The sequence below is a fragment of the Arvicanthis niloticus genome, chromosome 1, assembly GCF_011762505.2.
Source record: "Arvicanthis niloticus isolate mArvNil1 chromosome 1, mArvNil1.pat.X, whole genome shotgun sequence".
Lineage (NCBI taxonomy): Eukaryota > Metazoa > Chordata > Mammalia > Rodentia > Muridae > Arvicanthis > Arvicanthis niloticus.
The window spans coordinates 24,328,912-24,354,646 of record NC_047658.1 but is presented as its reverse complement, the minus strand read 5'-3'; the positions used below and the strand labels follow the sequence as shown (position 1 = coordinate 24,354,646).

The 25,735-nt window shown below is 38.0% G+C and overlaps 1 protein-coding gene across 3 annotated transcripts in view; it reads right to left on the bottom strand.

Moving 5' to 3' along the window:
- The window catches only part of Gas2 (growth arrest specific 2), a 132,535-nt gene that overhangs the window by 68,537 nt on the left and 38,263 nt on the right, over positions 1-25,735 (bottom strand). For all 3 annotated transcript variants that reach the window (XM_076935049.1, XM_034509182.2, XM_076935053.1), the window contains 2 exons: positions 23,621-23,742; positions 72-213 (listed from right to left, as the gene is read on the bottom strand). In XM_076935049.1, coding sequence (XP_076791164.1) covers positions 72-213; positions 23,621-23,742 — 264 coding nt within the window. The remainder of the gene's footprint in view (positions 1-71; positions 214-23,620; positions 23,743-25,735) is intronic.

Sequence of the window (25,735 nt, the reverse complement as noted above, 5' to 3'; positions counted from 1 at the left end):
GGTGCATAGATATACTGGAAGAAAAGGCCGTGATGATACCCGACAGCTAAAGTCTTGAAAGAAGTACATACCCAGGCCTTCAGATTCAAAAAGACACGTTTCATCAACTCCCAAATCTCGGCACCAGGATAGGAAATTGGCTGTGTTGTCTCGGGCAAAAAAGGAGCCCGAGGGTGCACTGGCTTTGCAAGGAATCTTCTTCAGTGGTAAGGTCTAGAAAATAAAGAGATTTCAGTCTGGAGGGATGCTAGGCAAGTCATTTTATATGCACATTAAAAATGCACTTATGCTTTCAACAAAATGCTTTGAAACTTATCTCACGTTGACAAATATGTGTGTGAAGAACAAAAGAATGTAATGTTATAAAAACACAGGAGACTGAACGTTTATGTGGCTGACACACATCCTCATCTCAAGAACACCCACTTGTAAATGTACACGAGCCCTTTCCCTAACGCAGAGTGAATTTTCTTTTCTTCTGTGATTACTTTGGCTTTTTCTTTCATCCCAATAACATATCAGTCTTCTTCAAAAATAGGTAAAATGTATTTTTTTATATTAGTATTACAAAGGAGATGAATGTGTCCTATAATGCAAGCGGATACACCACACCATCAAGTTCACAAAATACAGAGAGTGTGCACAAGCTGAAGCAAAAAGGCAGCAGAAGAGATCGCTCTCCACACTGGGTCCAAGATGACATCCTAAAGGTCCTTAAAGATAACAATCTATGGTAATCCTTCCAGGCTCCCTTCATTTAGACATATGATGTAGCTTGACCATATGGTAATAATTCATATCTAAACTTGATGTTTTTACCTTTAACAGTACTTACATTCTATGTGACTTCACTTTGGACACATAAGAGAAAATGCTTATGATACAGGTACATGTGAACCTAGAAGACAATCCTACTAACATTTTCCATGGAATCTTAGCCAGGAACTTCTGCTTAGCACCACAGCAAGTGCTACAGGCTTTTCCTTTAACAGAGCAGAACCAATTCCCAAGCACTACACAAAGCTAAGGAACTCATGTGACATTAAGGCTGAGTCAAGTATTTGGTAGAACTGAGCTGTGTAAGACCTTGCTGAAAAAAGCCAAAAGATCAAGGGAGACTATTTGTTCATTTGGATTCAGATATAGGCATGTCCTCTACTCACAGAAAAAGCAAGATGTTATGGGTTGCTGAGTTCACTTATGGGGCATTATAACACCACAAAATGGTGATCTGACTGAGCTGGTGAAGTTTACATAGTTCTTCACAATAAGAGGTTCTGTTGTTGTAGAATAAGAAAACTCTGCTGCAATGTCCTGGAAGGGCCTGCTACCTGAGAGGCACATCTTTCCACTGAAGAGTAAAGTTGACAAGAAATAAACACCACTGACATTTTTACATGAATACTCAAGTATGTATGTTTTAGGTACTATAGTTATATTAAATTACACACACATACACACACAGGCACACAGGCACATACACACACATGCACATGAGTGCACCACACACACCCCTAATTTATATATGGGCCTGTCTACATGGTAACCAACCACTCTTTTTGCTTTTTATTAGTGTAAGTTAATTGTAAAAAATATTGAGTTGCAGTGTGACATCTTTATGCATGCACATATCCCTTGACCACATTCACATTAGGCATCTCCCTGTTCCTTTCTCTGAGTCAGCCTCTGCTCTCACATCTTCTTTACATTCTGGATGTCACACATGCTTCTGGGCCCAGCTTATTTGCTTAATATGGTGATCTCGAATTCTACCCACTTCTCTGCCAATGACATAAACCACTCTTCCCTATGTCTGATTCTTCACTGTGCAGCATCTGCCACGCTTTCCATAATCATTCCTTTATGCTCTGGAGGGGCATCTAGACTCAATCCCTCCTTTGTGACTCTGAATGACAGTAGAATAAGAGAAAGTATATGGTCATCTCTATGCTATACAGGTTGATTCCTGCCATCACATACCCGGGATTATTCTAGCAGGCTTTGCAGTGGTTCTATTTTAGCTTTGTGAGGAATTTTTATACTGATTTCCATAGGACTATTCTACATTTACTGCCAATGATGTATAATCCTCCCCAACAACCTTAGCAGCATTAGCTGGTTTTTGCTATATAGACATATCTGGTTAACTGGTCTAGTTCAGGTATCAGCAATGGTTTTCAAAAATATGCTTCCATATATGAGTCTCAAAAAAATCATGCAAATCATGGTATAATGTCTCCTTTCTAAACTATTTATAGGCACCAATTTGTATTTTAAAACATTCATGTCTTTAAATCCAGCAATTTAGTTCTAAGAATATACACTGTTCAACAGTGACTAAGTAGGAAAAATAGAAACAAGAATATGTCAGAGAAACCTGGTGAAGTAACAGAGAATGTAAATACAATGTAGTTTTATATGATCATCTAAAAGGAACAAAACATACATATACTGAACCATAAATGTTCTCAGAACATACTCTTAGGTAGATAGTAATTTACATGTGTGTATTATAATTTTATTCTATGATGTGTGTAAGTATGCATAGATGGACTATATATAATGTTAAATTTCATATAAAATGTTACTGCTCATATTTATAAAATAAAAAATTATAAGTACATCAAGAAGAATATGCATCAAATTAGGCAGAAATTACCTTTCAAGAAGGGGTTGGGTAATGAAGTAGGATTTTGAGTCACTTTTGATGTCAGATAAAATCTAGTTTCAAAATGTGGTAAGTGGGTCTAGAAAATCAATTCATTTTAAAAATTTGATCAACTTAAATTCTAATAGGCACATGTGGATAATGGTTATTATATATTAAATAGCACATTATATGAGAAAGCAGAGCCTTTATCTGATGTTTCATAAAATATGACTACTTATCTACTTTTCATGAAAGGAGAGGTCATATCTCCATGTCCCCTAACCCTCTTCAGACGGACTATTCTCCATGTATAATAAACACACTTGATAGTACACATCAAAGATTTTACATGAAGGATGAATGCTTGACATAAAAATGGAATTGTTACAGTGTTGGGTTGCTTCAGTTTCAAATGGGTAGTAGTGACTACTTCATGCACATTGTTTGTATAACCTGCCCCTGGAGACAGGGTCTTGTCCACTGTCCAACAAAACACTATCTCTGTGATGCCCACAGTGGTCATGCACAGGAGATTCTTACTTCACTACTGATACATGGTAGCATTAAGAAGGAGCAACACAGAGTCTGTAGTGTCTACCACAGTGGACGCACATGATTCATGCTCATATATGGACCTCTCAACTTAAATGACAAAGCACAACACCCTGAGTTAGATGACTAAGAGGACAGCATGTCCTTAGAGGTTGAGCTCATACAGAGGTCAAACTAAACCACTCAGTTTCACATGCATGAGCTTCAGCTATTCCATGATAGTTCTTATTTGTCTTAAATCATGTATATTTTGGCATTTGGTATTCCCCAGATTTAGCCAATTGAGTCTAAAATAAAGAAATGTATGGATAATCTCTTGTGCACTGTGTCAATAAAAATCTGATGGCCAATAAGCTGAGGCAGAATTAAAAGGTGGGGCATCAACCAGAGAGAGGGGGAACTCGGAAATATTCAGGTGGGAGTTTTCACCATCAAGATTCAGAGGAAGTCAAACACATGAGGTTGAGGAGAGGTAACCAGCCATGTGGCAGACATAAAACAAAATAAACAGGTTGACTGAGTTACAAGTTAGTTGGGGATCAATCCTAGTTTGAGGCCTAGGCATTAATTCATAAAAAAATTAGCCTCTGTATGATCATTAGGGAACCTGAGAAACAAAGAAAAGCCCTAAATAATTTATAAAATAATTAGATATTATCTGTCACCTACTCCAGTTATTGAAAAAGTAAAGTAAGTGAAGAGGACTGAGAACATGCCATCTTTCATTCCCTTTACGTTGTTAACTACAGTTTTATTTCTGGCAGTTCAAATAAGATTTTTCTTCATAAAAGCTCAAGACAGATGCCTATTCTTAATTACATCCAGTAGACATTTCAGATATAACGCAGAAGATGATGTGGTACTGGCCAAGAAGTAATATTGTTTCTTTTCCAAAAGGTACGTGGAGTGTGCAGTTCAAATATGCAGGCAATAAAGTCACTTTTTCCACAGTGGAAATAACATTTCCATTTGAATCCCTGTTGCTCTCAGATTCCCTGTATACTTTATTGAAAAGTAATCTCTCCCTCTCAGTAAAAATTTTTTGCTGAGATTTAATGTATCAAAGTACGTAAATTCAAATACCATGTCACTTTAGGAAGAATAAAATTAAGGGCCGGCAAGATGGTTCTATGGGTAAAGACACTGGCCACTAATTGTGATGATCCCCAAGTACCACATGATAGGAGAACCAACTCCTGAAAGTTGTTCTTTGACCTTCACATATGTGCAGTGGCACATGCATGCGCACACACATACACACACACACACATTAAAAAATATATGTAAAATTTAGAGAGGTGGCTCAATGATTAAGAATACTTACTGCTCTTGCAGAGGACCAATGTTTGGTTCCTAACACCCACATCAAACAGCTCATAACTACCTGTAACTCCAGTCCCAGGAAATCCAACAACCTCATCTGGCCTTCATGGGCACTGCAAGCATTTGGTGCACATAAACTCACACAGGCATATAAACATAAATAATGAATAAACCTTAAAAATAAACCAGTTTTCTAAAAGGATGAAAATATGTTCTTTAAAATAAAATTATACAAAATTTTGAAGAGAAAAAAATTAATCATTTTTGTCATTGCAGCCTTCAGGACCTTGTACTTCAACACTGACTTAATACACATGCAACTGAAAACATCAAGCTAGAAATTTAAATAACCCCTCCACTTCCGCTCTAAGACAAATTTGATGTGATACAGATCCGGCATTTTATGCAAATTCTGTTGTGGACATCATATTGTGATACCATGAAAAAACTCAATGAGGAAAAAAATACAGAGCTTTCTGAAAGCATAGCTTGCTTGTTTGCTTGCCATAGCTTTCCTTCTTTAAAATAGTGAGAATAATTGCTTAGTAGGTTTACTGCACTCTAGTGTAATGTCCACAGCCAGAAGCATATGGACAACACAAACTAGAATCCAAGAGCTATTCAAATAAAAAAATAGAGGTCACAAAGTTGGAGGGTAGAGAGGTGGGAGTGGATCTGGGAGGAGCAAGGGGGAGAAGCTGGCATGAATATTATCAAAAGTAAAATCATAGTTTAATAAAACTTCCAAAGAATTAGTAAAACACTAAAAGTTAGAGTTAAATAACACATAGATATTTTTAGTTACTTGGAACAATCTCTGTTATAAAATAAAAGAAATGAAGATCAAATCTAGATTCAAACTTTAAGCTTAAAAGATACGTAGGCAATAAAAGTGTTTTGATGAGTTAAAATCCTCTGTCTGCTGAAAACCCTACCCAGGAGTTACAAAAGATCATTCATAACTACTCATAAGGAAACAACCAAGATGGCTTCAGAAGTTGAGGTAAGAAACTAAGTGGCCAAATAGATAGACAACTAAATATTAATCAGCAGTTAGCAGAAATAAGCTCTCAAGCCATGGAGAACCATGGCGAGAAATGTAAAGCCTTTCACTAAGTAAGAGATGCCAATTAGAAGTGCTAAAAGGATACATGCTACTTGATCAACTCCATAGCAATCTGTAATAGGCAAAGTTAGTAAAACAATGAAAAATGATCTGGGAGGCTGGAGAGATGGCTCAGTGGTTAACACTTGCTGATGAACCATGAAGACATCAGGCACTCACAACTGTCTAACTCCAGTTATCTAAACATTCAGATGTCCAGATGTTCCACAAATACACTTACATATATACATGCATATAAACAAAGAAAAATTTATTTTTTAAAAAATTTGGAACAGTAGGCATGGAGGGATCTTAGGATTTTAAGGTCAGTAAGACTACTTTGTATGATGTCATGTTGATGGACATATGTTATTATTTAATGTCAAAATTCATGAGTAGAATATATAACCAGAAGAGTGGACTCTATGGTGATCTTTGTGCTGTTGAAAATCTGTTAATGAAGATTCCTAGGTAGCAATAGATGCACCACTCTGATGAGCTTACCACAGAGTTTTACTTTAAACTAAAATCACCTCTAATATTTGCAATAATAGCCAAACTATTAAAAACAAAAAGGAGAAAACAGACCCTGGTGGCTGTGGAGGAGGAGAGTGAGGCTAAGAGACATGGCTAAAAGAACACAAAGTACAAGAAACAGAGCTGATAGGCTGGCAGGTTAATAACAGGCTTCACATTCGAAAATCATGGAGAAAAGAATCTGCCACATTCTCCTTGAGGTAAAGAATATGATGCTAATGTTAATTATATTCATTTAAAAATTCAGTGTGTACACAGATCCATTCTGTATATTGAAAGTCACAAATATGCATACATTTTGCCAGTGATACCCCAGTAAAGCTGAAAAATGGCATCTATAATGTGTTTTATGTTATTAAGTGGCTTAAGAAGCAAGAGAAACTTTCAAGAAAACATGATTTTTTTTTTAGTTTGTTTTGTTTTTTTTCTTTGCACTCAGCAGGCTACATACACACACACATGCTCACTCACTCACTTGCACACACAGCAATAATAATACAAGAAAAACAATTTTATATAGTTTAGCAGTGAATACATTCTTTCAATTTTTGTTCATTTGATTTTTTTAAAACAGGGTCTCTTTATTCTGTAGCTCTGGCTATTCTAGAACTCACTATGTAGAGCAGGCTAGCCTTGAACTCACAGAGATCTGCCAAGCTCTAGCTCCCAACTGTTGTAACTAAAGGCATACAACACTGCACCCTGATCTTTCAATTGTTATACATCTTGCCTTACATGTCATATACCCTCCTCACCCAAGTGCTATCTGTAAAACCTGCTGTTCTACTCACTGCTTAAGTATGGATCAAGAGATCAGCTTCTTAAAAATTGGAAGTCTACCTCTGAACTTTAAAAATTTAGTTCATTGAGGGGGTTGGTTATTTTAAACACTCAGGAGACATTTAATCTAATTTGGCTCCACCTACCTTTTTTAAGTCACAGCTCTGTGATAGCTTTAACTCTGAGGAATGAGAGAACAGACATGAGCAAGCTTCCTTTCTAGAGTATTCATTCTTGCTGAGAAATTAAGAAGAGGAAGAGTGCATCCCAAGAATTACAGTAGAAGTGCAAGCCACGGTGGGTTAAGATTGAGTTTCTGGTGTTTTTACAGTTCTGTGCCTAGCTGAGAAAAGGATGACGGAGCATCACTAGGGGACATTTTACTGAGGATCAGCACTTACAGAGCTGAGTGGCCTTCAAGAGCTGACCAAGAGGTCAACACACTACAGAAGGTGAAGTATCTGACAGACTTGAGCAAGATGCCTATCAGGAATAAGGATGAGGCATGATGCAACTAGAAATAGTGACCAGGAACCAAAACGGTCTTTACACCCAGCAAGTATTTATGAAATTGTATTCTCAGTCAAGGTCACAAGCTCCTGAGCATCCTGCAGAAGCCAAGGAGAATACATAAAAGATGGGGGTGATTAGCTCCAAGGAGCTTTAAGGAAGGTGGTGACCCTGGAAAGCAGGTGCTCACCCAGCATCCAGGAAGGCAGCCCTTTTTATTCTTGTCACTCACTATATACCTAGAGAACTATAGCCCAGTTAGGTTCTAAGTTTAAAGGTCTCCAGTGTTAGTAAAGATTTTGTCTTATCTCTAAGCAATGATGACTCCACTGAAGAATTCTAATCAAAAAAGTGATTGGCTGACTTCAGTTTTAAAGGACATGATGGTCAGATCACCATCTGATAGAAAATCAGTCAAGAAAACTTCACTGTTTTATCACTTTACAAGATATTAAGTGGGAAGAGAATGAGCTTCAACCTCCAGCCTTTGGACAGTATCAAAACGGCAACCATGAGAATGTTAAACAACATACAAGTTGTTTCCCACTTGCAATTTGCTAAGTTACTCATACACACAAATGTACATGCACACACACTTATGTATGTGTGCTCACACGTGCACACTCATGCTCATGTGTGCACACACTTATGCATGTGCACAAACTATACATGACCTCTACAAACATATATGCATATACATATGTGCAAACACACATACATACGTACACACACTTATGCATGCATGTGTACACACACTTATGCATGTGCACAAACTATACATGACCTCTATAAACATATATGCATATACATATGTGCAAACACACATACATATGTACACACACTTATGCATGCATGTTTACACATACTAATGCACCTGCATATACTCACAAATACACAATGATACAGGTATGTGTACACACATATGCATAAGTATAAACACACACATGAAGAATATCCTTTCCCAGAAAGCTTAAGGCTCTTTTCAGATTTTCTTAGATTTCAGAATATTTTCATGAATTTGAAGTCATATTATATACTGAGAGGAACTGAGTCATAATAAGATGCACATCTATGTTTCGTATACATCTCATACACATAGTCTTGTGTAGCTGTGATTTTACACTTTATCTTCAAGACTCCTGCTTGACTATGACAGGTCACATGAGATCAGATGTGGGATCTTTTCCCCTATGATATCATAACAGGGTAGAATGCTCCAGTTTCATATTCTAGAAGCACACTTCTATGTTCAACATGCATATACAAAAATATATACTTTATAATATGCATATATGCACACATACACATATATACACATAGATATATAGTCACAAGTATATAAATGTATACATATATATACACACATATATACCTACATGTGTAAATGCAAGCATACATGTCCTCTACACATATATACATATATGTATGTAAACACTTATATTTAAATACCCATTCCCATACATACATATACATTTAATATATATATATATATGTATATATATATATGCACACATTCATATATATACAAGTATTTGCACACTCACTTATGGTATAGGTAAAATGTAAAAATGTATCTTTTCTCCTTTAAAGCTCAAACTGTTCTCATTTATTCTGTAAATCTCTGTCTGAAGTTTACAATCCTGACAGCCCCTCCCACCAACTGAAATCCTGAAAATACTACCATCATGCACTAGGAGGACACTGATTATGAGATGAGCAAAACTGCCTTTATTTTACTAAGTACTAAAGTTTACCATTCCCCCATTACCAGTGTAAAAAGAAGAAAAGAGTCTTCCTATTAGATGAAAACATAGGGTTTGTTTGCATTATAAAAGGTGGCAGAAAATACTACTTGAAAATACTACTACTCCCTACTCACCTTTAAAACTTTAAATTTTATTTCAACTAATTTCAAGTTAAGGTTTTAAAAGGCAAGCTTTGTTGACTCTGTTTGTTGTTACTGTAAAGATAGTTTCTGCTCCTGGAATCTATTTAAATAAAATTGGTTTGGCTTGTGTTGTTTGTAACATTACGTTCTATTTCATGAATTTAAAAGCATCATCCTGGGAGAGTGTCAATGCTTCACACACTGTCCACAGCAGTACAACAGGAAGCTCTAAGGACTTCTCATTTGGATGGAGAACTTGAGCATCTCTCACAAGACTGGGCACCACAGAGCACACTGGGAGAGGTTCCTGAGGTCGGCCTCAGACAGAGGCTTTTCTTCCTCCACACCTGGAGGATTTTATTCGTTATTCTCAGTTCTGAGTGAGCCAGATTACTTGATTTTCTCCATTTGCCTTCAATGTATTATTCTACTATGTACTTTTAATATGGAACAATGATTGCAATACATCTAACAGACAAGCAGGCTGTGCTGTGTGAAATTAGACATGACCAGTGAAATGATGCCAGCCCAACATGCATCCCAGACAACTTCATGCATGATATAGAATGCATATATAAACTGCTGACTGAGACAAAGAAATCATTCACACACCAGCCCCAGAGAACTCAGAAGAGCTGGAAGCTCTGCACACTGTAAATTACCTCATCTGAAAATACCATGCCAGCTCCGTGATGTAACAGAACCGTTCCCCTGGACCACACACACAAAAATAGCATGAGCACTAACATTTTAAATTACCTAGAAATTTTCAGATACTTGTAAATGAAGAAATACCTCTCTTCCTTGATTTTCAGACTTATAAAAGGCTGTTGTTATAAAAATCTCACTGTTCCTCTTTTTACAAAATAGCTTGCAAAGTCACTATTGATTTGTTCAAAATACCTTGAATTTCTCCATTTAGAAACAGCTCATTTTCAAACAATTAATTTCTCATTTTCCATATGGGGAGAGTTATTTTTCTTGACACTGTATTCTACATTCTTCTGCCATAAAGGCAATGGCTAAAATTAGTGCTATCAGATATCATGGAAACACTCGATTCTCTTGCCAATGAGTCTGAATGTGGTTAAGGCAGGAAGTGGGCCTGATGGGGGAAAGATGATGTCATTGTGGAAAAATTCAGTAGATTTATTTCCTGCTAAGAACCAAACTCTGCTAATGCTGGGAAGTCACACAGATGAAGTATGTACCTGTGCATGCTCACATGTCTGTGCCTATGTGTCTGTGCATGTGTGTCTGCAGGGGAGTGGGGGATGGATTGTATCACCTCCTGTGTCTGTCTGCTCTTACTTGTGTACATGTGCATGTGTGTGCTACTGTGTATGTCTGTGTGCATGCATTTGTGAGCCTCTATGTGTTTAACTTGTTTCCAACTCAGAAGGTACTGGAATTGTTAACTGTTTTCTGATGTGTTCATCTGTTTCATTTTCTGTCTCATGTGGTTTTGATGGAAGCTGTTTACGCTGTCAAGCGACAGCCTATGATTTGGGCTTATGACAAGACTGGTGTCACCTCCTGGGAGGTGGTCCTTTCCCAGTATTCACAGAAACCTGCATTGCTGGAATTGGGGCAGGTTTCTAGGGCAGATGTTGCAGCTGCCAGTCCACCTCTTCCTTCTCTCCTCTTTTCTGAGAAGGGGGCTCTCATGAACATAAAGTAGAGCTTGAAATTCTCTCGTGGCATTGCGCAGCTCACAGACCTTATTAGAAGCATACTTCACAATAAAGAGGCGCTGAGGTGAGGGTGGGGACATAACGCCTTTCTTTTATTTAGCAAGGTTGTTCTCATGGGAAGACAGCCATCTAACTGTGTGCAACAAACAAGAAAGGAGATGAAGTGAGTGAGGTAGGTGAGTGAAGCTCTACACAGTGGACACTACTCTAGTTTAACACACGCTCTCTAAGTTCAGTCACACAGTGAAATGTCCCCTTCCTCATAGTTACAGCTCTGCCTGCATGGAACGAACTTTCCTATGGCCTTGTGAGTCTTGTCTCAGGAATACTGCATTGTTACCACGTATGCTGAGTGTCCTGAGTGTTGGCTGTGAGGGTTTTCACAACACCTCTACTCCTAATCATGCACAAAATTCTTCTCACCAAAGATGTGACCCTAACATGTACCCAGCAGCCAATCCTCCATCACATTTACAGTTCTATGGCGTAGTATAATATAATACGCACATATGCATCACAGCTATAGCGTATTTACAGCTCATGCTGTACTGAATTGCTAAAGGGTGATAAAATGAGGACCTGGCTATGCCATATTTTTATTCCCTTGTCAGCTACCATTAGCCAATAGTCACACATTCTCAGACAGTTGACAATTGCCATCACACACTGACCTGAGCACTGGAATTCTCAGGCTCTCTTCTGCATTTTCACACAAACTACTTTTACCTTGGTTGTTAAATGGTACTTGGGTAGATGGCTAATTAGGGATCCAGAGAAGAAACAACCTTCTCATTTTCCTATTCTAGTCATTTTATACTACAATCAGAATCACTTATGGAAAAGATATACATACATGATCTCATCTCTATAGTTCTTTCAGCAACTGAAAGGAAGATTCCTAATTACTGTAAGAATGCCTCAATTCATGTCAGAAGTGTCTCCTGAGGACTCACTGGGTGAGTCTCCAGCAGTTATTCTCTTTATTAATTCTCAAAGCAGAGTCACTGCACACAGTACTAGCTGCCATCACTCGTCTGATTATCACTGCAAATAGCTGTGGTCACTGTAGAAACAGACCTTAAATCCTCAAAATGAACAGATGCTGTCAATACTAATTAGTTCATTTTTTATCCCCATCTTCACCTTTAGGCAAACTGTGAGCTCTTCCCGTTGCACTTGGCCAGTGAAGTTCATACAGTACACACATCAGCCCTGAATTACCCTGAAATCATGCAGTCTTCAGCCATCTCCTTTCCATAAAATGTACCAGCCTACAATATAGCTTAGAGAGTAAAGGAGCTGGATGTCACCTGGTGACTTGATTTCAATCCCTGACACCCACCTGACATTCACAAGGTGACCTTCACCCTCCACACACACACACATGTGATGCACACACACACACACACACACACATAAATAAATAAATAAATAAATTTTTTAAGCAGAGAAAAATTTTGCTGAAGGTGTAACTCAGTGGCAGATCACACTCTTGGTGAGTGAGTGGTCCTAGTTTCAATCGCAAGTACCACAAAAATAAATTATTAACATATGTGAAATACTAGACCCATCATAAGGCATACATAAGCCACATAACCTTCCTATTTAAAACAATCTAATACATTAGAAAAACCTTCCAGTTTCACAACTCATTCATTACAGGCAAATATAAAATTTGAAATTTACAAAATTTCTATTGCCAAATATTTATAAATCAGTCAAGTTTCCCATTCCCACGTGAACTGTCAGCTGTAGAAGCATTTTCCACAGAAGAGCTGTGCTGTAAGCAACTAGTTCAGAGAGTAACATGACTTCTTTTGGATACTGGCTCCTGACCCTTGCTTAAAGACGTATCCAAGATTTAAAATTTGCAACAGGACATTACCACCTACAAATTTAAAAATGAATGAATTAGTGCAACCCATAATATTTTTTTTAAAATATGATTTTGTGTTAGGACATAATCATAGCTATTATAGGTTATAAGGACATAACCATAGCTATTATAGGCTGCAGGCTGAACATGCCTGGCCCCTGGACTATAGGTCTTGTCCCAACATTTCTTCTGTGGGACAGGACAGAGACAGAAAAGGTAGAACTCAGTCTCCAGGAACAAATAGGTCCTAAGGAGGCATGCTGCCTCTCTCTTGACCCTAGTGAGAAGAGGGTATCTATTATTCTGGGCTATCCTAGGACTATTCTTGTGTTCATAAACATCTTACCTAGCCAGATTTAAGAACATACATTTTATCCTGAGCTGACAAGTTTACAGGTGTCAAAACACTGCAACCTAGCTAGGAATGGGTTGTGTTTCATCTCACAGCAAGACTCAGAAATTCCTGGTGAGCTAGTTATACACCCTCAATATGTGTTTAAAATCTCAAGCACCATGCAGTGTCTTTCTCTTCCTATGAATGAGATTGGGAGACTGATAATCTGAAAAGAATACGCTTGCATCTGTGACTCCTGATTTCTTTCCTAGGTTTTCTGTCTTCAGGGTAGTCTCCCTTTGAGATTTCTTTACTGTTTCTACTTCCATTTTTAGATCCTGGATGGTTTTGTTTAATTCTATCACATGTTCGGTTGTGTTTTCTTGCAATTCTTTAAGGGATTTTTGTGTTTCCTCTTTAACGGCTTCTACCTGTTTACCCATGTTCTCCTGTATTTCTTCAAGGGAGTTGTTTATGTCCTTCTTAAAGTCCTCTATCATCCTCATGAGAAGTGATTTTAAATCTTAATCCTGCTTTTCTGGTGTGATGGGGTGTCCAGGACTTGCTATGGTAGGAGAACTGGGTTCTGATAATGTGAGGTAACTTTGGTTTCTGTTGCTTATATTCTTGTGCTTGCCTTTCGCCCTTTGGTTAACTCCAGTGCTACCTGCACTCACTGTGTCTGACTGGAGACCGTCTTTCCAGTTATCTTCCTTGTGTCAGAACTCCTTAGAGTCCAGATGTCTCTGTGATCTTGTGATCTTGAGCTCCTGGGTGGAGGAACTCCTGGGACTCAGGCTTCCTCTGGGATCCTGAAATCCTGCTGCTCTGGGTGCAGTGGTTCCTCAGCTGCTCTGAGTGCAGTGGCTCCTCAGCTGCTCTGAATGCTGTGGTTCCACCACTGCTCTAAGATGGTTTAGGATATGGTGTCTTCACAGGACAACCCACTAGGTGTCTTTCCCAGCCAAAAGGACCAAGCAAGTAGTAGAAGGGGAGTGGCATTGAGGAGGGGCGGGATTTGGGTGGGTGATGGGTCCAGAGTGCCCCAGGCTCTCAGTTGTAGTTCTGGGGTGAACGGTTGTGGGGGAGGGTTCTTTCCAGCTGCTCTAGGAAGGTTCCGGATAAGGTGTCTTCATGGAGCAGACCAGCCCGGTGTCTTTAACTAGCCTCTAACCCTTGTTCCTGTAAGTAAGCCTGATGACACTCACTGGATCAATGAAAAAAAAAAAAAAAAAGAAGAAAAAGAAGAAGATATAAAAGTAGAAGGGGATGAGATGGGAAGCAGATGATCAGTAGGAATTTGAGAAGGACTGAACAGGAAAAGGCATTTATGTAGAGGAATATAGTCAAAATCCATCACACACACACACACACACACACACATATATGCACCCATACACACATATATGTACATGAAAAGGTCATAATGTAACCCATTACCATGTATAATTAGTATATGCTAATAAAACCATGAAAAAAAGAATAAGCAATGATTATAAAGCCAACAGAGCAGTGAACTATGACTAGACATGAGCTGTCCTGTGTGTACTACCCTCCCAAGAGTGGCCAGGGATGTCCCATGAGCACTTAGTGCTGTGAGCAGATGCCTGACAAGGAGCAATATAGGGGAAGGGGTAATTCTGGCTCAAGGCTTAAGCAGAAATACAGTCCATCATGGTGGGGAAAGGCATGGGATCCTGCCCTGTGTGTATGTGTCCAGGCTATTAATCTTGAGACCTGCCCCTAGAAATCCACTTCCTCCAGTAAAGTTCTACTTGCTAAAGATTCCCTAGCCTCCTACAAAATACCATCTGCTGAGGTTAAGATCTCAAACATGTAATCATGTAGGGAACATTTCATATTAAACCAAGGCAGATGTAAAGAACAGAATGGCTAGGAAGGGACAGAACTGTGACTGAAATAAGTTCCTTCAATATTAATACATTAATACATTAATATTATTTCCAGTCTCTGTTCTAAGGCTTCTTTCCTGTTCTTATCTAACTGACCCAGTGACTATACACTGTGCTCTAGGAAAAGAGAGATACTTGTGAGAAGTCAGAGAAGCATCTTTTTATCTAAGAGTACACCAAAAGTAGAGCACTTTCCAGTGTATATAGGTTATGTTGCTGGATTTTTCTGAATGCATGATACAATGGATATTCCCATTAACTGTCAAAGTTCTTAGTTCCTGACACATTAATAAGTTCTTGTTTTTTATGAGTGTTTGTCTATAGGTATGAATATGTACCACATGCTTGTCTGGTGCCTGCAAAATCAGAACAGATATTAGGACTCCAGAACTGGAGTTAGAGACAGTTTTGAGTCACCATGTAAGTTCTAGGACAGACTCCTCTGGAAGTGTAGCCAGTGTTCTTACCAATGGAGCCCCTAAAATAGTCCTTATATAATACAAGTACCAAATAATATTGCACACCTGTAGGAATATCAAATTCAAACTATTACCTAGGGTGAGCTGGAAGGAAATCCCAGTCTCATCTCCACACACTGAGAGACAACATAAAAAATTAATGCATTGAAAGTACAGAAGAGGACTTATAACAAAACAAGAGCTTTGCATTCACACATCAATCAATACCCTGTTTCTTGGCTTCCATCTATTAGATGGAAAATTTACATTTCTTAATTTTTATAAATAAAAAAGCCAGAATCTCATATACATATGCTTCACCCCAAGTTCGTGTTATGCTGCACACTACCTCCAGGTCCGTAACACACAAGGTCCACAGACATTTCAGCATTCCACTGTTATAAAACTTATACTGCACTACACCTCAGTGTTTGTTATGAAGCACAAGAACAAGATAGTTTCAAAAAACACATGTACCCCAGGCATCGGGACTGAGTCAAGGGGAACCCTGGGAGGGTCTTGAACACATACATGGAGCTTCAGAGGACAGGACAGAAACTGGCTGGAATTACAGGACACCATGTCAGAGCTCTCAGTTCCTGACCCTGCCTTTCAGCTGTTCCATGATGGATACTGAGTTTCTGCAGTGGACTACTACACACTTGAACTACTGAAAGACCATCTCTCTATAATACACTTTGACATGTTGTTCTTAGAGTTATTTAGTATTTATTTATATGTATGGGTATCTCGCCTGCATGGATGTCTCTGCACCACATCCATGCAGTGCCCTCAGAGATCAGAAGACCTAGCAGATTCCCTGGAAGTAGAGTAACAGACAGTTGTGAGACACCATTTGGGAAATTACCATGGGCCCACTGGAAAAAGAGCCAGTGATCTTAACCACTGAGCCATCTCTCTAGGCCCTATCATCATAGTATTTTATGTGTGTCTTTATACTCTGTTCTAACCTCCCCTTATCCTGTATATAAAATATATAACAATAGTAGATAAATACATACCTAATACAAAATATGAACATTAAGGGCATATATATTGAAATATTCACATAATTATTTTAAAACTCCTTCTGTATACAAGAATATCTAAGTTGGAAATGTCAGTCCTGATTGTCCCTCACCCATGTCAATCTGTCCCCTCTCCTTTCCCCCAAATGGCCCCAGCTTCTGCTTTCATGACACATGTTCTATTTCCCTCTCATTTTCTCCCTCCATTATTATCTCTTACTTCCCTCTACTGGCACCTTTTCTAGTTTCATGACATGTAAACATCACACACAGACACACACTTTAGGTAATGGCCACTTTTGTTTAGCTTCTGTTTTTGCACCTCAGTCTACTCATGTGACCCATATTAAGTCTGAAAATCAGCTGACTGGTAATGAAAACATGTCAAACTCATTTGCACAGTATTCTTAAACCTCCAATGGCACAATACCATGTACTACATAGCGCTGAGCTCCATCAGGACATCACTCTGTAAAACAGTCAGGATAGAAATACGCCTAGTAAAAAAGCACTGAGACAACAAGCAGTTGCCTGGATTGAGCATGGTCAGAAATTAAAAATCCATGAAGAGAGAATTTTAGTTTGTTGGAAAATTATTTACTTTAGTGCATTTACTTCTACTTTATAAATCTTGAGCAATTGGAGTTTATCACTAATTTGTCTACTCTTATTATTTTTTCTTTGCCTTAATCAACAAAATTTATTTCCACATATTTTCAACCTTCCAGATCATCATGTTTCACTTTCTGTTTCTTTAATCCTAGTATTTCACATTGTGAAGAATTGTTAAGTCTGAAATTATTTTATCTAGTTTTGTTTTTTGTTTTGTGGTGCTACAGGATCAGATGTAAGGTTTCACACACACACTAGTTAAGTTCTCTTCAACCTATCAACACTGATAGCTAAGTATATACATACATGTAATTAGAAGTGAGTGACTCTAGTTTAATCACAGCTGGGAATCCTGTTTTTGTTAATATCATATACTGCTGTTACTGGTGAGAAGGAGCACAATAACTATCCAAGGAGAGACATAGACTTTTTAACTGTGCAGAACAGGCATGCAAGGATCTGCCTCTTTTCTGGAGATGCCAAGTTTGGGCACTGGACTAAAGTCAGAAAGCATACAATTGAATCAACAAAAGTGTGGGCTCTTCTGTTTTTTGTTTTGTTTTGTTTTTAGTTTCACCCTAGTAGAAGGACATTAGAGGGCTAAGAAGATGCCTGAGTGGGCAAAATTTTGAGCACAAGTATGAAGACCTGAGTTTGGGCCCCAGCACCAAGGTAAATGCTATGTAGGTCTTATAGGCAACCTCTAACCCCAGATTCTGGGAGTCTGATACCCGGGGTCAAGCTGGCTAGCTACACAAGTTAAGTTGAGATGAGCTCTATGTTCAAGCGAGAAATATGGCCTCAATACACAAGGTAGAAAATCATCAAAAAAAAAAAGGCATATGTGTACCCACACGCATATAAACATGCTAATACATACTATTGATACCACACATATTCACAAGCAAAAAAATCTGACATATAAAATATTAGAAAGATTATTAATGACATATGATATGTTATATATATATATATATATATTAATATATAATATATATATATATTAATGATATAATGATATGTTATGCTTGCAGCCAGGAGAGGGTTTATCTATCAGCAGACTGAAACAGATGCAGATACCCACAGTCAAACACTGGATGGAGGTCAGGTCTGGGACTCTTATGGAAGAGTTGGGGAAAGGACTGAAGGCCCTGAAGAGGATGGCAACTCAACAGGGTGACCAACAGAGTCAACTAACCTGGGCCACTGGGAACTCTCAGAAACTGAGCCACTAACCAAGGAACAAACCCAGACTGTAATGAGGACCTTGGCACATATGCAGCAGAGGCGTAACTCAGTCTCCATGTGGGCCCCCAATAACTGGAATGGAGGCTCTCTCTAAAGCTGTAGCCTGACTGTAGTATCAGTTCTCCAACAGGGAAGCCTTGTCTGGCCTCAGTCCAAGAGGATGCGCCTAATCTGGTAGATACTTGATGGCCAGGATAGGGGATATCCAGAGGAGGGCTCCACCCTCACAGAGAAGGGGAGTGAGGATGGGGGAAGTTTTTAGTGGGGGTGGCAGGGTTAGTACCTGGGATGCTAATTAATTAATTAATTAATAAAACAGGATTTATTATTAATAAAAAGAAACATTAGGTTTAGATATCTTTTCACCATTCAAGAACCTCACATCCTTTGATGTTCAGATTAATATTAATAGTAAGCTTGTTATATTCTGATACATGTACTAATTAAGTTAAAATTTATATTAAATTGCTATAGACTTGGCTCAAATATATCATATATCTACCATATGATTCAGTTGGTTCTATTACAACCGTACTATGTGAGAAAATCACCCATCAAAGAAAGACAAAACTGTAAACATCCTAGACGGCTGGTTCTAACCTGAACCTATTAATGTTCTAACAGGAATTACAGAATTCAATTTCTTCATAAGCAGAATGCCTAAGTAAACCAAAGCAGGTATTAAATGTTCTCAGTCTACACAGAAACATTAAATCTATAAATTGCCTATGATATATCAAAACTTGCTTTCAAGTATTAAGAGCACATAGCAGATTTCATGCACTTGCTCAAACATGCTTACACAGCTGTAAAACTCCCAAACAAATCTGGAAAATAAATAAAAGTAATGCTTGGAAAATGAGAAGATGTAATTTAAGATAGGGGGAGAAATCATGAAGGGCTTCCTGGTATGCTTTAATTAATTAATTCAGTGGAGAAGTGACCAGTTCATTTGTTATCACTGTCATTGTTACTAAATTCAGTATGAAATATAGGGTAGTCACCATACACACAGATACACACCCACATGCAAATGTTCACACACAGAGACATATGCATAGCACACAAACATATACAGACACATATGTACATATACACTGACATATACATTATACATATATGTACATACATAAACGTACAGTGACATACACATATAGATACAAAACATAAACATACACAGACATTAAACACACACATTCACAATACATATACAAACACACACATGCAAACATACATACACAGCACACATAAACACATATAACATACATATACAGAGACAAAAACAAATATACACAAACACATATAGACACATACATGTAAACAGAAACACACATAGACACACACAAACTGACACACACATATATGCACACATATTCATACAAACAGAAACACACACTGGCACACAGACATATACACAGAGACACATACACTCATACACTTATACACGCAGACAGAGACATGTACACACACATACAGAGACTCATTTTTACATGCATATATACCACCACATGTATACACACAGGACATACAGAGAGACATGACACAAACAAACACAGAATAGACATAATGCTGTAGTACAATTATTATTTATGGACAATTGAAAGAGTCTTTTTCTACTTGGAAAATATTCATATTTCTATATTATACTGTAATGTAACAGTATAATATATATTATATACGTTGCTAAGCCTTTTAGTAAATTATCCTTTAATATAGACTTAGATTGAATAATAACAAAATGTTGTACAATCTTAAGCAATCTCTTTCCCTCTCTCCCCTTTCGCTCCCTGTTCCCTTCCTTTCTTTGGGATAGTCTCATGTAGCCCATGCTGGCCTTGAACTCTGTACACAAGGATGCCTGTGAACTCCTTACCCTACTGCTTTCATTTTTGGGGATGGCAGATGTGCACTACCATACCCCAGTTCTCCTATGTATCAATTTCACTGTGGAGAGAAGCTGGATTGAAAATCATAGTTTGACAAAAACATATTTATGAATAAATGGCCACTGTAATAATAACCATTTTAATTTTCAACTTTTCAAAATGCTGTGTTGTTTATACAGCAAGGTATATGCTATTTTGACTTCAGAAGTCATTGTGATATACATAAATTCTGTCAAAGACATAAAAAAAAAAAAAACTCAGCCCAAAGCTACTGTGCCAAATGGACTCAGATTTAATTTGGGCATTCAAGCACCAGAAATGAAGCAATACTACATTTTAATCATCTCTTTAAAAATCAGAATTATATTTGTAGACTAAAATAAATTTGTTACAGCCATAGTAAAATTTTACATTATATTTAACTAAAAAGACTGGGATTAAGGAAATCTAGATCTTATAAAAATCTCACTGCAGTACTTGTGGACTTGCAAGAATTTTTTTATTTTGTTACTTTTTGTATATAGTTTTATTGTAAAAACAGAAGCTTTAGAAGAAAACAGTTGTAAAGTTCTTGGTCTCAGCAGTCCCCACACTTTCTGAGAACTACCATGAAGACTAGTGCAAATGGCTACAGATGTGGTCGCAGAGGCTATTATGCTAAATATGGATATTTACAAAGCATTAATTTTCTCCTGGTTAATCTAAAATATTCACTAAGGGTCTGTTAACCCTAGTTCATGTAGGAAAGGGATGTAGATGTATTGAAAAATCACAAGTTAATTAAAACATACTTATAAATAATAATGGCTATAGTAATAGTAACCATTTTGATTTTCAACTTTTGAAATGATTCATTGTTCATAAAGCAAGGTATATACTATTTATCTAGAGCTGTTAATTACTATATTATAAGTAATTAGTACCAATTCCAAGTTAGAGTTAAAAACTAAGCATCAGACACAGCCAATTAAGTAGCACAAGCCTGTCCCAAAACAAGCTTGAAAAACCACCTTTCAAAACAAAGAAAATGACAGAACTATATAGTATTCTTAGCAGGGTAGTTTTCCTCTGTGTGATCTTGACCTTGGGCTTTGGACTTTCTGATTCTAACAACAATAAAAATGCATGCTAGTGACATCTGCAAATAAAGCCTAGTGACAATGTCATTTTTTTTTCTTTGCTAACTGCTTTAAAGTTTCTGTACAAACTGACCTTCTTTCAGGATAATACTCTCTCTTTGCTAAACTAAATGAAGGTCTGTCCCATTACAGTGGAGATGATGGAGTAAGGACAAGTGTCTGCTAGTAAGCATTATATAAAGCACTTTCTACACTGAATCAAGGGCATCAAGAACTAGACATGGAAGGCAGTGTGTTCGATTCTTGGCAGGTGCTTTCTACCCAGAGGAGCTGTGAAAATCCCTTGGGGTCTGTGACCTTCCAATCAAGGGAGAAAATGTGAAAAGGAAATACATGGGCATACAGCACAGAGCATGGGTCTCCTGGGTAGCTTTTGAGGAATGTGCCCAGGAAGCAACCCATAAAGAAGCAGACTGCAGGTCAGACAGGGATTCTAGTCTTAACAATAGCCACATGCTACTGGATTACCTGACAGCATCACAGAACTGCTTTGAGACAAACAACTGAGCCTTAGAGTTGGTGGAGTACACAATAACATGAACACTGACATAAAATTTTAAAATGCCATAGTGAAATCTATTGGTATGCATAATAAACATATACTAATAAAAATTTAAAAGAAAATCCTAATAAAGATATATTTATATATGTATAAAGATAAAACATATCAAAACTAACTGCCTGATGATAAACAAACACATGCCCTGCACCTCTGCCCTACCACAGGTTCAGGAACCACTTATAAACTGTGTCTTCCTATTTTGACCTGTCTTCAACATCTTTTGAACTTTGCTTTTTTTCCCCATATATATTAAAATTAGAAAAACTATTATCTATCTTGTTTACTCAAAATTACTGAGTATGGTATTTTTCCAATATGCTGGCAACAGCTAAAAAGATTAGAATTAAGACCCCCTCCAAAATTGAGCAATTAAAAAGGAAAATAATTTGCCTAAAGTTACATAGATCAATAATACCACTTATTAAAACACACAAAAATAACATTCGATATACATTGTATTATACCATATTACATTAGACCAGTGTTCTGACAACTAGTTTTGGAAACAAAATCTATTCAGTAAACTTTGTGCTTGATTTATTTCATTGCTCAATGACACAGTTACATCTGCACTGTTTTTCGATAGTGTTTCAGATGTAGCCAGTTTATAGTTTATAGACAATGCCCTCTTAGAACAGCATCAGTTTTTCATAAGCTTTCACTTAATTACACTTATTGAAAGTAGTATATAATTTATATAATTAAAAACGAAATGACATGTTCCTTAATTACAAACTAGCTTCAGTGTTGTGTTGTTACTGCAGACTTGATGAATCCATTCACACCCAATTCTCACTCAAACCCCTATTTGTAAGTCACTGTAGAAATACCTCCTCTGAGAAGGGCTGTCCGCACAGAGATCTCAGCTGTATGGGGTACCTGTCTTTTACAAGGAGTGTCCATATCTTGACAATATATTCTGCATAGAGACAATCACTGCAGGTATATGTGACCCTCAGGAGTGTCTTCTGCATGGAGACCCTCCACACTGGAGTACCAGCTTCTCAGCAATGTCTTCTGCATTGGCATTTTCCACACAGGAGTACCTACCTCTCAGCAGTGCCTTCTAGATGGGGACCCCACACACAGGTATACCTGCCTCTTGGTAGTGCTTTCTACATGGGAACCAACCACACAAGAATACCTGCCTCTCAGCAATGACTTCTGCATTGGGACGTTTTACACAGAAGTACCCATCTCTCAGCAGAGCCTTCTGCATGAGGAATTTCCACAGAGGAGTATTCATCTCTCAGCAGTGTCTTCTGCACTGGGAAACCTTCATACACGAGTATTCATTTTGCAAAAGTACCTTCTGTATGGGGACCCTCCATACAAGAGTATGTGCCATTCATCAGTGTCTTCTGCAAAGAGATCCTCCACACAGGAGAACCTGCCTCTCAGCAGTGTCATTTACAATGGGATCCTCCACACAAGAGTGCCTGACTCTCATCAGTGTCTTATGCATGGGGACCATCCACTCAGGAATACCCAACTCTCAGCAGCGTCTTTTCTATGGAGACTTTACCTTGGCAGGCTTGTTGGCATCCATGCTCTCTTTGAATTTCTCCTGCATAGTTGCTGCAAGCTGACACAGCAAGGCACCATTATCCAACTTCTCCATGAAAGTTTCTGCTGTTATCTCTTTCCCTGAAATAACACAATGGAGAATTACAAAAATATTTTTTTTCCCTAGCACAGACATCGGAATAAAGTACATTATTTCATCAGAAGCGTCTTCTATTCACTCTTAATGAATTCTATAAAATGGCCACAAGCATGGTTTCTTTAACATTTTATGTTTTCATTTCATGGCTGGAACCTCAATACTTTATATGCATTCTAACTGTACAAAATTGTATTTCATTTTAATTTGAAAAATGGTATCCTGGATAAAATATTCCCACCATTTAGCAACCAGGGAAAATGAAAACCAGTCAATGAAACTCCAAGAACTTGCCTTCATAGGGATTCTATATTAACAGAAATAACAAAGCAAAATGTTTAAGATATAAATACATGTGATCTCTCTGCATGTAAAGAGTTCTCATTCTTGGTAGCCCCCTCAATTATTTTGGCCTGCAAAATAGAACTGGTATGTCAAATGGCATTATTTAATTATAACAACAACAGCTCAATTGCTAGAGTACATGTCTACTATGCATAAAAGCATAGGTTCACTCCCTAGCAACACATATGAAAATTATTTTTTAATTGCATATTCTACTTATTTACATTTCAGATGTTATCCCCCGTTCCCAAACCCTCCCCCCAGGAACTCCCTATCCTGCCCCACTCCTGCAACTTTTATGAGGGTATACCCCACCTATCCACTCCCATCTCCCTGCCCTCAAATTCCCCCACACTGGGGCATCCCACCTTCACAGGACAAAGGACCTCCTCTCCCACAAATGCCTGACCAGGCCATTTTCCACTGCATATTCATCTGAAGCCATAAGTCCCTCCATGTGTGTTCCCAGTCTGGTTGTTTAGACCCTAAAAGCTCTGGTTGGTTGGTGTTGTTACTCTACTCATGGGGCCGCAAGCCCCTTCAGCTTTGTCAGTCTTCTCTGTACCTCCTCCACTGGGAACCCCATGATCAGTTCTATGATTAGCTGTGAGCATCCACCTCTGTATATATCAGGTTCTGACAGAGCCTCTCAGGATACAGGTATATCAGGCTCCTGTCAGCATGCACTTCCTGGCAACCACAACAGTGTCTGCATTTGTTGACTACACATGGGATGGATCCCCAGGTAGGGCAGTCTCCAGATGCCCCCTCCTCTAGTCTCTGCTCCACACTTTGTCTCTGTATTTGCTCCCTTGAGTATTTTGTTACTCCTAATAAGAACCAAAACACACATACTTTGGTCTTCCATCTTCTTGAGCTTCATGTAGTCTGTGAGTTGTATCTTGGATATTGTGAGCTTTTTGGCTAATATCCACTTATTATTGAGTCCATACCAAGTGTGTTCTTTTTGTGACTGGGTTACCTCACTCAGGATATTTTCTAGTTTCATCCATTTCCATAAGAATTTCATGAATTCATTGTTTTTAATAGCTGAGTAGTACTCCATTGTGTAAATGTACCACATTTCTGTATCCATTCCTCTATTGAGGGACATCTTGGTTCTTTCCAGTTTCTGGGTATTATAAATAAGGCTGCTCTGATTGAACAATTCCAAACTTATAAAGCCTATGATTAACATTATTTTTTAAAAAACGTATAAATGCAAAAAGGAAAAGGGGGCATGGGATAGGGGTTCCCTAAGGGGGGTGGAGGGGGAATGGGGAAAGGGGATGCCATCTGAAGTGTAAATAAAATATCTAATAAAAAAATAAAATACATGAAAATATTAAGACAGAAAATTGTTCATGTAAAAATAAAAAGAACCAAGCTGTAGAGAAAAAAAAATAAGGCTGCTATGAACATAGTGGAGCATCTTTTGGGTATATTCCCAGGAGTGGCATAACTGGGTCCTCAGGTAATACTATGTCCAATTTTCTGAGGAACTACCAGATTGATTTCCAGAGTGCTTCTACCAGCTTGCAATCACACCAACAATGGAGGAGTGTTCCTCTTTCTCCACATCCTCCTCAGCATCTGCTATCACCTGAATTTTTGATCTTAGCCATTCTGACT